Source organism: Bos indicus, chromosome 5 (genome assembly GCF_029378745.1).
Source record: "Bos indicus isolate NIAB-ARS_2022 breed Sahiwal x Tharparkar chromosome 5, NIAB-ARS_B.indTharparkar_mat_pri_1.0, whole genome shotgun sequence".
Classification (NCBI taxonomy): Eukaryota; Metazoa; Chordata; class Mammalia; order Artiodactyla; family Bovidae; genus Bos; species Bos indicus.
Genome location: NC_091764.1, coordinates 116,278,857 through 116,292,505, shown reverse-complemented (window position 1 = coordinate 116,292,505; position 13,649 = coordinate 116,278,857). Strand labels below are relative to the sequence as shown.

Genomic DNA, 13,649 nt, shown 5'->3' with positions numbered 1-13,649 from the left:
GATCTCTGGGTCTGGAAGATCCCCTAGAGAAGGAAATGGCAACTCACTCCAGCATTCTTGCCTGGGAAATCTGATGGACAGAGGAGCCTGGTGGGCTTACAGTCCACGAGCTTGCAAGAGTCTGACATAACTCAGCAATTAAACCACCACCCACCATACCCCAATATAAAAAGTAAAAAGCTGAAAATTAGATGCCGTTGTTGAGGAATTGCATCACTGTAGACTGCTTTTGTGTGAGAAAAATAAAGCCACGTTTTTTTAAGCCACTGTTAGTTGAATGATCTCCCATTGAAAACAGACTCCAGTAATGCAAAATAATGAGGCAGCTATGGAAAAGAGTGTGGCAACTCACAAGAAATTAAAAAATAGAATTGTCAAATGATCCAGCAATTCTCCATCTGAGTATATATACCCTACGGAATTGAAAGCAGGGTCTGGATAATACTAGTTAATAGTATTAGATAATAATAGTATTATTCATAACATAGTACCATGTTCATAACAGCATTATTCATAATAGCCAAAAAGTAGAAGCAGCCCAAGTGTTCACTAGATGAACAGATGAGCAGATTAGGGTCTATACATATCATGGAATATTATTCGGCCTTTAAAAGGGAGGAGACTAACACATGCTACAAACATGGGTGAGTTTTCAAGATGTTATGCTACATGAAACAGAACGGGAAAGTGAGAGTTGCTCAGTCGTGTCCAACTCTTTGTGACTCCATGGACTGTATAGTCCATGAAATTCTCTAGGCCAGAATACTGGAGTGGGTAGCCTTTCCCTTTTCCAGGGGATCCTCCCAACCCAAGGATTGAACCCAGGGCTCCTGCATTGCAGGTGAATTCTTTACTAGCTGAACCAAAAGGGAAGCCCAAGGATACTGGAGTGGGTAGCCTGTCCCTTCTCCAGTGGGTCTTCCTGACCCAGGAATCAAACTGGGTTCTCCTGCACTGCAGGCAAATTCTTTACCAGCTGAGCTACCAGGGAAGCACATGAAATAAGTAAATTGCAAAAAGACAAATATCGTATGAATCAATAGTCAAAATAGAGGCAGAAAAGTAGAGGACAGTTGCCAGGGCCTGGAGAGTAGAATGGAAGCTTGTTTCATGGGTATAGGTTCAGTTTTATAAGATAAAAAGAGGTCTGGAATTGAAACATGTATATTATCATACATGAAAAACAGATTGCCAGTCTAGGTTCGATGCATGAGACAGGGTGCTCAGGGCTGGTGCACTGGGATGACCCAGAGGGATGGGATGGGGAGGGAGGTGGGAGGGGGGTTCAGGATGGGGAACACATGTATACCCATGACTGATTCATGTCAATGTATGGCAAAAACCACTACAATATTGTAAAGTAATTAGCCTCCAAAAAAAAAAGAGATCTGGAAGTTGGTTGCACAACAATGTAAATGTACTTAAATACTGTTGAACTGTACACTTTAAAAATGACAAAGATGATTAATTGTATATATATTTTGTCACAATTGAAAAGATTAGGATCAGATGGGTTTACAGCTGAGTTCTAATATAATTCTCAGGTAAGCCATTCTAGATCATAGAAAAAGATGGGAACGTCTCATTTTATTTAATATAGGTAGTATAACTTTAGTATCAAATATTATAAAGATAACCACAAAAATAAAACTAAAGACCGACTTCCCTTGTGAGCATAATGTGTAATTTCTAAGTTAAATATCACCACTGAGTATTTAGCAATGTAGTGATAGAAAAATACATCTGTTGAATAGAATTTGTTCTAAGAATACATGGGTGTTTCAGTGTTGCCATCAGTCAATATAATCCATTACATTTACAAATTAAAGGCAGGAGAAAAGTCATGTGATCCTAATTAGATTTTATAAAGGTCAACTGCTGGTCCTAATTAAAGTCCTAAGTAAAAGAGTAATTTGTGGAAATTACTTTAAAAAAATAAATATCTGTTGCCCAGAACAACAGAAATAATTGATTAAATGCTGAAACATAAAAATTATTTTAGTTAAAATCAGGAAGTAAACAGATATCTCCTGTCACTGTTATTATTTAACATAGTCTTGGAAGTTATATTAATTATATTTAGGCACAAAATGAAATAATTTATATACATTTTTGAGAAGGAGAAAAACTAACCTTTTTCTGATAAGATTGTAGTTTAAAAACTACTAGATTAAATAAGGTAATGAGAGGGCTACATAAACAAAACTGTAGTTTTTCTCTATACTGTAAAAGAGCATCTAAAATGGGGAAAATACTCTACTCACAATAGAAATAAATGTAAGTATAAAGACATGTAACTATTAGAAAACTAAATCTTATTGAAGGACAAGACAACACCAAAGAAAAGACATACTATATTCTTGGGTTAGAAGTTCTCCAGTTAATATAATTTGAATGCAAGTTCAAGTAAAATATTAGCAAGGATTTTTTATTTGATAAAGTGATTCTCTAATTCTTAGAAATGAATTTCCTGAGACCAGTAAAAAAAACATGTAACAGAAGAGAGTGTGGTAACTTCTATTGGAAGTTCTACTGGACAGATTAATGGAGAAAGAATAGGAACTTCAGAAATGGGCCCGGTTATATTTGACAATTTAACATACAACTGGGATGATATTTTGGGCTTACCTGGTGGCTTAGACAGTAAAGAATCACCTACAATGTGGGAGACCTCAGTTCCATCCCTGGGTTGGGACGATCCCCTGGAGGAGGGCGTGGCATCCCACTCCAGTATTCTTGCCTGGAGAATCCCCATGGACAGAGGAGCCTGGTGGGCTGCAGTCCATGGGGTCGCAGAGTCAGATACGACAGAGTGACAAAGCACAGCACAAAATGATATTTTAGTTCGGCGAGGAAAGAAGAGATTAGTAAATGGTATTGGACTTCCCTTGTGGCTCAGCTGGTAAAGAATCCGCCTGCAATGTGGGAAACCTGGGTTGGGAAGATCCCCTGGAGACGGGAAAGGCTACCCACTCCAGGATTCTGGCCTGGAAAATTCCATTTACTGTATAGTCCATGGGGTCGAGAAGAGTCAGAAACAAGTGAGCAACTTTCACTTTCATTGGCACATCTAGGGAAAGTTAATTTTGTGCTCCATATTATGACATGTAAAAATAAATTATGGGTAGATTGAAAGCTTAAATTAAAAGTAGTATTTAAATGAGGATAAAAGCCATTATATAAAATTTTTTAAAGTTTTAAATGAAGACTGTTGGTTCTATACTATCAAAGATTTCTATAAATTGATTTGAAAAAGCCACGATAGAAACATATAGGCAAAGGAGGGGTTTAGGCAGTTCATAGAAGAAATCCATATGGCTAATAAACCTGAAAAAATGCTCAATATAGAATATAGTACTCAGGATTACTTCATGCATATCAATAAGAGTTGGGGAAAATATATATGCTAGTAGACTTATAAAGAAACACATACTCATATATCATTTATAAAAATATGAATGGTTAAAGCTTTGGAAGAGCAGTTAGTACCAGCTAGTATAATAAGAACATGAAGACCTTTGACCTATTGATCTCACGCTGGGGAATCTATTGCATAGAAATAAAAACAGCAGTATTTAAGGGTACACACAGAAGTGTGTTACTGCAGTGCTGCTTGTGATGGCAAAAACCTGGAAACAAAATGAATGCCCATCATTAAGAGAAGAGTGAAATAATTTTGTTACAGTCACACTAGAATAATATACAACCATTGAAAGAATTAATTTAGAGCTTTATCAGCTGACTTTTGTGAGTAACTGAATGAGTAAAGCAGGAGGTAGAAAAGTATGTCTAATGTGATTCTAAAATTGCAAAACAAGACTGACAAAAACATATAGGTGAGTATGCATGCACATGTTTTTATATACAGACTTGAAGTAAAAATATAGAAGAACATATATGAGGGATTTATTTGGTTGGGCAATAGGATAGGTGAAGAGAGAAGGAAATGGGTGAGGCAAGGATGCACTAAAGAAAGGCAGCAAAGACCACGTGGTCTCATTTACGCCATTTATGTGCCTTGGGCAGAACGTGCACTCCCCATTCTTCATTTTCGTGCCTGTTTCCTGTGACGACATGAGAGAGTTTTCTGAGGAGCCTGTATGGCGTCTTGGTTACTCCAGATGACTTATGCACTTAGTTGCCCCATCTTTTATCAGAAGAAGGGAAGGTAGAGTTGTGGATATGGTTACGTGTAAAAAGCAGTGACTTATGATCTATCAAAGTACTGTGAAAAGTGAAAGTGTTGTCTATTATAAAATGTTACTAGATCTCCCTTTCTTTTTAGGATTTAATGAAGATAGTGCGCAAGGAAGCAGATTTGAAACAAATACAGGCTCTAATACAAGGAACTACTACACGACTCAAATATGCACAAAGTGAACTAGAAATCATTAAAAAGAAGCACCTTGCTGCTTTTTACCGGGTAATATACATTTACATAAAATTTGATGGAAATTGGGACCAAGGCATAGAATTTCAGGAATTACATTTATAAAGCACCATGTAATTTTTATACTTTCCCTTGTGATTGAGGTATATTATAGTCCTTTAAGTTACTTTATTTTTATGACTTTATTTTAATGTTGTTATTCAGTTGTACGTGATTTACCTTATCTCACAGAGTCTCTTTTTTTTCTGAAAGATACCTATCATGTTTTTGGCTTTACTATATAAAGCTAAAATAGCCATGTTAAAAAGATATTTTTCTTTTTTATAATCAGGAACAATCTCAGCTACAAAGTGAACTACTAAATATTGAATCTCAATGTGCCATGTTGAGTGAAGGAATCAAAGAACGACAACAAAGAATTAAAGAATTTCAACGAAAGATAGATAAGGTTATGAGTGATATATTTATTACTAAATGGCATGTGGCTTGGTTCTAGACCAGATACCAAATTTAAGGCTTCTTCAATATGTGCTAAAGCAAAGTTTGATAAATGCTAAGTTTTATTGGTTTGCCAAATTAATTTCCTTATATGGTATTAATTTCCTTGTATTCCTTGTATTTTTTGAGACCCACTATTGCTCATCTCAGGGGCGATGACTACTAGTACATGGTTATTCTCTTCAGCTGTCCAGCCTCTCCTTGTCCATTGTAAAATTTGCAGTCATTTTCTTTCTTCCACTGCCTAAGAAGGAAAGAACTTTTCCCCTTGTCTCATCTTTTAAGGTTGTGTATTCACTCAGTAATTTTGTCTTGAACATTTATTATATGCCAGGCACAGCTGCTTGGCTCTAGGGTACCAAAGATATGATCATCTAGCCTCTGCTTATAAAGTAGCAGGAACTTTCTGGCTTAATTCATTCCACTGTTGCTTATCTTTAACCTTTAAAACACTGTTTGTCACACCATCACTCAGTAACTTTCACCCATTGCCTCTAGTTCTGCCTTTTACCACATGATTTGAAACTACCCTTATGTTGCCCCTTAATTATCCTTTTCCAGGTTAAATATCCCTAATTACTTATTTATTCATATTTACTATGAATAAATAAGACCAGTTCTGGTAACCAGCCTCTGTTGTCAGTGCCTAGAACAAAAAATAAATTGAAAATACTGTCTGACCAGTACAGAGTACCCTGGTTTGTCAAATTATTTGGCACACAGAAACATAATTTTACATGACTTGGATTATCTCCTTATACAAAGTATAGATTACTGTTACAGTAGTCATATCACTTTCATATTTAATTTACATTCAACTGAAGTCTGAAACTTCTTTATATGCTGCTGCTGCTGCTAAGTCGCTTCAGTCGTGTCCGACTCTGTGTGACCCCAGAGACAGCAGCCCACCAGGCTCCCCTGTCCCTGGGATTCTCCAGGCAAGAACACTGGAGTGGGTTGCCATTTCCTTCTCCAATGCATGAAAGTGAAAAGTGAAAGTGAAGTCGCTCGGTCGTGTCCGACTCCTAGCGACCCCAGGGACTGCAGCCCACCAGGCTCCTCCATCCATGGGATTCTCCAGGCAAGAGTACTGGAGTGGGGTGCCATTGCCTTCTCCGTTTTCACATGTCCTGTTGCTAAAACAGGTCTCTCTTATCCTATAATTGTGCATAAATGCCAGGCTTTAAAAATCTTTGCCACCCCATGGACTGTAGCCTGTCCTCTGTCCATTGAATTAATTCTCCAGACCAGAATACTGAAGTGGGTAGCTATTCCCTTCTCCAGGGGATCTTCCCAACCCAGGGACTGAACCCAGGTCTCGTGCATTGCAGGCAGATTCTTTGCCTTCTGAGTTACCAGGGAAACTCTTAAAAATATTAATGTTAAATGTTATTTTGTTGGATTTGGCTTATTCTAGTTTTTCCAAATTTTCTGAGTGTTAATTCTATGCTTTAGTCCTCTTGGTTTTATATTATTTAAGAATCTATGAAACGAATCGCCAGTCCAGGTTTGATGCAGGATACAGGATGCTTGGGGCTGGTGCACTGGGATGACCCAGAGGGATGGTATGGGGAGGGAGGTGGGATGGGGGTTCAGGATGGGGAACACGTGTACACCCGTGGCAGATTCATGTTGATGTATGGCAAAACCAATACAATATTGTAGAGTAATTAGCCTCCAATTAAAATAAATAAATTTATATTAAAAAAAGAATCTATAGTATTACTCATAAAGAATATTTTCTGTATTTATGTAGAATGTTATGTTTTGGTATGGCTAAAGTAAACATTCCAGTTTTGTATTAAACTCTTCATAAAGCCAAATCACTTAAAAGGCCACCGTGAACTTTCTTATTTTGTTGTAGAATAAGAACTCTGAAAATAGGTAAGTGTAGTTAATTAAAGAGAAAGCACCAACTTTACAGAGTAGTGATGCTTGTCGGAAATAGTCTGTCCTAATCCAGAAAATCTTGGTGGGAAAAACATAGATTTAAGGATTGTCTCTATATGTTTGTAAAATTGATTATTAAACCATTTGGTTTTAAAATAATTTAAAAGGTTGAAGATGATATTTTTCAACACTTCTGTGAAGAAATCGGTGTAGAAAATATTCGTGAATTTGAGAACAAGCATATTAAACAGCAACAGGAAGCTGATCAAAAAAGGTATTTTTATTAAAAGATGTTGGTAAGCAATTATTTATATATAAATGTAACTATTATTTAATAATTTAAAGGAATTATGCCTGTCAGTCAGTTCAGTCGCTCAGTTGTGTCTGACTCTGCGACCCCATGAATCGCAGCACGCCAGGCCTCCCTGTCCATCATCAACTCCCGGAGCTCACTCAAACTCAGGTCCATCGAGTCAGTGATGCCATCCAGCCATCTCATCCTCTGACATCCCCTTCTCCTCCTGCCCCCAATCCCTCCCAGCATCACAGTCTTTTCCAATGAGTCAACTCTTTGCATGAAGTGGCCAAAGTACTGGAGTTTCAGCTTTAGCATCAGTCCTTCCAAAGAACACCCAGGGCTGATCTCCTTCAGAATGGACTGGTTGCATCTCCTTGCAGTCCAAGGGACTCTCAAGAGTCTTCTCCAACACCACAGTTCAAAAGCATCAATTCTTTGGCGCTCAGCCTTCTTCACAGTCCAACTCTCACATCCATACATGACCACAGGAAAAACCATAGCCTTGACTAGACGAACCTTTGTTGGCAAAGTAATGTCTCTGCTTTTCAATATGCTATCTAGGTTGATCATAACTTTCCGTCCAAGGAGTAAGCGTCTTTTAATTTCATGGTTGCAGTTACCGCCTTTATTTCAGTTCATCAAGAAATAGCTAATAAACATTGCTATTTTTATAAAGAGGTCTAATTCTTTTATTCCACAATTTTTAAAGAGAAAAAGCACAAATATACACAGTAAGAGAATGGGGAAATAATTACACACACAGTGGTTATTAAAATGTACTTAGTTCTCTGTTAGTATCCATGTATGTAGATAAAGTTGTATAACCTTTCTATAAACAAACAGCTTCAGGCCACTTGCCGGAAAAGAAGAGGATATTCCCTTCTATTTCTAGCTTGCTGAAATTTCTTTTATTATGAGTGAGTGTTGAATTTTGTCAAATGCTTTTTCTGCTATCTGTTGGGATAATAATACTGTTGGAGTTTGGAGGGAGGTGGCTTATTAATATACTAAATTACAGTGATTGATTTTTAGAATATTAAACCAACTTAGCATATCTAAGATGAACCCCACTGGGTCATGTTGTATTATTCTTTTCAAATATTTTTGGATTGACTCATTAAAATTTTAGTGTGGATTTTTATATCTATATTCATGAGAGTATTGGTCTATAGTTTATTTTTCTTGCAAATACTCTTTTTTATATTTTTGTATCAGGTAATGCCAGACTCATAAAATGAGTCAGGAATTATTCTCTCCTCTGTTTTTCATGGAGAGTTTTTGTAGAATTTTATTATTTTTTTCCTAAAGTTTGGTAAATTTTGGTAAATTTTGCAAGTGCTACCCACTTTTCTTTATGAAAATATTTTTAAAGTTACAAATTCAGTTTCCTTATTGATATAAGGCCATTCAGGACATCTTTTTTCTTGAGTGAGCTTTGGTAGCTTGTGTATTGAAAATAACATTTGTGTATTTCATCTGAGTTATCAAATTTATTAATATAAAATTATTAACATTTCCCCTTTCATCCTTTTCAGTTTCGTAGGATCTGTACTGATGGCCCTTTCATTCCTGATATTGCTAATTTGTTTTCTTTTCTTCTTGATGTCTAGCTAGAGTTATATCAGTTTTATGGTCCTTTGTAAGACCAGCTCTTGGCTTCATTGATTTTTCTCTATGGTTTATCTGTTTCTATGTAGTTGACTTCTGTTCTTAACTTCTTTATTTCCTTGCTGCTACTTATTTTGGGTTTAATTTACTTCTCTTTTTTCTTACTTTTTAAGATAGAAGCTTGCTTTATGTATTTTACGCTTTTCTTCGTTTATAATATAAGCATTTAAGCTGTTTATTTTCCTTTAAGCACTGCTTAAGCTCCATCCCACTATTGCTGGTATGTTTTATTTCATTTTCATTCCATTTAAAATATTTGTTAATATTCTTTGTGGTTTCGTTCTGTGATCTATGGGGTGTTTAGAAGTATTGTTTAATTTAACAGAAATTGCTGTGATGGGGGAGGATTTAGATATGTTTCTGTTACTGATTTTTATTGTGATAAGAAATATATTTTGCATTATTTAAATCCTTTTAAGTTGATTGACACTTATTTGATAACATGGCATGTATTATATCTTAATAAATATTCTGTGTGCTCTTGAAACGAATATGCATTGTTCTATTGGGTAGAGTATTTTCTGAGTAACTTTTAAGTCAAGTTGATTGGTGTCTTTTATGTACTTACTAACTCTGTCTAATTGGTCTAGTGTTCCCTAAGAGAGGAGTTTTGAAATTTCCAAGTACTTTTGGATCTGTCATTCTCTCCTTCCAGTTTTCTCAGTTTATATTTCATGATGTTTAAAGTTTTGTGATTAGGTGCATTCATGTTTGGGATCATTATGTCTTTTTGAGGAATTAATCCCTTCTCCAGAAAGAATGAAGAGGCTGGGCCAAAGTGGAATCAACACTCAGCTGTGGATGTATCTGGTGGTAAAAGTAAAGTCCAGTGCTCTAAAGAACAATATTGTATAGGAACGTGGAGTATTAGATCGATCAATCAAGGTAAATTGGATGTGGTCAAGCAGGAGATGGCAAGAGTGAACACTGACATTTTAGGAATAAGTGAACTAAAATCAACAATAAAGGGTCAATTTAATTCAGATAACCATCTACTACTGTGGGCAAGAATCCCTTAGAAGAAATGGAGTAGCCCTCATAGTCAACAAAAGAGCCCAAAATGCAGTACTTGGGGCAACCTCAAAAGCAACAGAATGATCTCAGTTGTTTCCAAGGCAAACTACTCAACATCACAGTAATCCAAGTCTATGCCTCAACCAGTAATGCTGAAGAACCTGAAGTTGACTGGTTCTATGAAGATCTACAAGACTTTCTAGAGCTAACAACAGAAAAAGATGTCCTTTTCATCATAGGGGATTGGAATGCAAATGTAGGAAGTCAAGAGATAACTGGAGTAACAAGTAAGTTTGGCCTTGAAGTACAAAATGAAGCAGGACAAAGGCTAATAGAGTTTTGTCAAGAGAACACACTGGTCATAGCAAACGCCCGCTTCCAACAACACAAGATGACTACACATGGACATCACCAGATGGTCAATACTGAAATCAGATTAATTATATTTTTTGCAGCCAAAGGTGGAGAAGCTCTAGCTTAGCAGAAGCTCTAGCTTAGCAGAAGCAACCTGGAGTTGACTTCTGCTAAGCTCTAGCTTAGCAGAAGCTCTAGCTTAGCAGAAGCAACCTGGAGTTGACTCAAGCTCAGGTGATGAGCTCCTTATTGCAAAATTCAGGCTCATCCTTGAGCAAGTAGGGAAAACAACTATGCCATTCAGGTATGACCTAAATCAAATCCCTCATGATTGTATGGTGCAGATGACAAATGGATTCAAGAAATTAGATCTGATAGAGTGCCTGAAGAACTATGGATGGAATTTCATAACACTGTACCGGAGGCAGTGACCAAGACCATCCTAAAGAAAAAGAAATGCAAGAAGGCAAAGTAGTTGTCTCAGAAGGCTTTACAAATAGCTGAGAAAAGACGAGAGGTGAAAGCCTAGGGAAAGATATACCCAACTGAGTGCAGAATTCCAGAGAATAGAAAGGAGAGGTAAGAAAGCATTCTCAAGTGAACAGTGCAAAGAAATAGAGGAAAACAACAGAACGGGAAAGATGAGAGATTTCTTCAAGAAAACTGGAAATATCAGTGGAACATTTAATGCAAGGATGGGCACAATAAAGGACAGAAATGGTATGGACCTAACAGAAGCAGAAGAAATTAAGAAGAGATGGCAAGAAGAACTATACAAAAAAGATCTTCACGACCCAGATAATCACAATGGTGCAATCACTTACCGAGAGCCAGACATCCTGGAATGTGAAGTCAAGGGGCCTTAGGAAGCATTACTACCAACAAAGCTAGTAGAGGTGATAGAATTCCAGCTGAGCTATTTCAAATCCTTAAAGATGGTACTGTTAAAGTGCTGCACTCAATATGTCAAAAATTTAGAAAACTCAGCAGTGGCCCCAGAACTGGAAAAGGGTCAGTTTTCGTTCCAATCCCAGGGGAAGGCAATGCCAAAGAATGTACAAACTACCATACAGTTACAGTTACTTCACATGCTAGCAAGGTCATGCCCAAAATCCTTCAAACTAGGCTTCAGCAGTACATGAACCGAGAACTTGCAGATGTACAAGCTGGATTTAGAAAAGACAAACCAGAGATCAAATTGCCTACATTAGTTGGATCATAGAGAAAGCAAGGTAATTCCAGAAAAACATGTACTTCTGCTTCACTGACTATACTAAAGCCTTTGATTGTGTGGATCACAAAAAACTGGAAAATTCTTAAAGAGATGGGACTACCAGTTGACCACCTTACCTGTCTCCTAAGAAACCTGTATGCAGGACAAGAAGCAACAGTAAGAACTGGACATGGAACAACGGAGTGGTACCAAATTGGGAAAGGAGTGTGTCAAGGCTGTATATTGTCACTCTGCTTATTTAACTTACATGCAGAGTATATCATGCAAAATGCTGGGCTGGATGAATAACAAGCTAGAATCAAGAGTGCCAGAAGTAATATCAATGACAATATCAATGTGCAGATCATACCACTCTAATGGAAGAAAATGAAGAGGAACTAGAGAGCCTCTTGATGAAAGTGAAAACAGGAGAGTGAAAAAGCTGGCCTAGAATTCAGCATTCAAAAACTAAGATAATGCATCTGGTCTCATCACTTCCTGGAAAATAGAAAGGGAAAAACTTGAAACAGTCACAGGTTTTATTTTTGTGGGCTCCAAAAATCACTGTGAATGGTAACTGCAGCCATGAGATTAAAAGATGCATGCTCCTTGGAAGGAAAGCCATGACAAACCTAGGCAGCATATTAAAAAGCAGAGACATCACTTTGCTGACAAAGGTCCATAGACCGAAAGCTATGGTTTTTTCATTAGTCATGTATGGATGTGTGAGTTGGACCATAAAGAAGGAGAGCACCAAAGAACTGATGCTTTTGAATTGTGATGTTGGAGAAGACTCCTGAGTGTCTCTTGCACTGCAGGGAGATCAAACCTGAATATTCATTGGAAGGACTGATCCTGAAGCTCCAATGCTTTGGCCATCTGATGTGAAGAGCTGACTCATTGGAAAAAACTCATGTTGGGAAAGATTGAGGGCAGGAGAAGAGGGTGACAGAGGATGAGATGGTTAGATGGCACCACTGACTCAATGGACAGGAGTTTAAGCAAACTCTGGGAGATACTAAAGTACAGGGAAGCCTGGACGTGTACACCCCATAGTGTCGCAAAGAGTTGGACATGACTTAGCAACTGAACAACACATTAAATATTACTCTCTTTTCGTTATTACTGCTGTTGTTGCCTTTGTATTAGTAGTATTTAGCACAGTGTCGGATACAATTAGTGCTTTAAAGTGTTTCTTATATGAATGATTCTATTAGCAGGTCATGTGAGGGAGGGTAGATGGAGAAAGGATGAGCTACAGTTGATATTGGAATTCTTTTTTTTAAGATAGGAGTTCTATTGATTTATAGTTGATATACAGTATTATATAGTTACAGGTGTACAGTGTAGTGATTCATAGTTTTCAAAGACTGTACTCCATTTGTTATAAAATACTGATTATATTCCCTGTGTTATTCAGTATATCATTGTAGCTTATTGTATACCCACTAATTTGCACCTCTCAATCCCCTCCTGCTATGTTGCTCCTTTCTCCATCCCTCTCCTCATTGATAACCACTAGTTTATTCTCTGTGTCTGCTTCTTTTTTGTTATATTCACTAGTTTGTTGTATTTTTTTGGATTCCACGTATTAGTTATAGCATATAGTATTTGTCTTTGTCTGACTTACTTCACTTAGCATAATACCCTTCAAGTCCATCCACATTGCAAATGGCAAAATTTTGTTCTATTTTATAGCTGAATAGTATTCCACTGTATGTATATATATACACATACGCACACATATATATATATATCACATCTTTATCCATTCATTTGTTGATGAACATTTCATTTGCTTCCATATCTTGGAAATTCTAAATAATGCTGCTATGAACAGTGGGGTTCAGTTCACTTCAATCGCTCAGTCGTGTCCGACTCTTTGCGACCCCATGAATCGCAGCATGCCAGGCCTCCCTGTCCATCACCAACTCCTGAAGTTCACCCAAACTCACGTCCATCAAGTCGGTGATACCATCCAGCAATCTCATCCTCTGTCGTCCCCTTCTCCTCCTGCCCCCAATCCCTCCCAGCATCACAGTCTTTTCCAATGAGTCAACTCTTCCCATGAGGTGGCCAAAGTACTGGAGTTTCAGCTTTAGCATCAGTCCTTCCAAAGAACACCCAGGACTGATCTCCTTCAGAATGGACTGGTTGGATCTCCTTGCAGTCCAAGGGACTCTCAAGAGTCTTCTCCAACACCACAGTTCAAAAGCATCAATTCTTCGGCGCTCAGCTTTCTTCACACTCCAACTCTCACATCCGTACACGACCACAGGAAAAACCATAGCCTTGACTAGACGGACCTTTGTTGGCAAAGTAAT

The 13,649-nt window shown here is 37.4% G+C and overlaps 1 protein-coding gene across 1 annotated transcript in view; it reads left to right on the top strand.

The window, feature by feature from the left end:
* The window catches only part of SMC1B (structural maintenance of chromosomes 1B), an 82,219-nt gene that overhangs the window by 44,510 nt on the left and 24,060 nt on the right, over positions 1 to 13,649 (top strand). Inside the window, exons 13-15 of the mRNA XM_019960169.2 lie at positions 4,286 to 4,423; positions 4,722 to 4,838; positions 6,946 to 7,052. Of these exons, the coding sequence (XP_019815728.2) occupies positions 4,286 to 4,423; positions 4,722 to 4,838; positions 6,946 to 7,052 (362 nt within the window). The remainder of the gene's footprint in view (positions 1 to 4,285; positions 4,424 to 4,721; positions 4,839 to 6,945; positions 7,053 to 13,649) is intronic.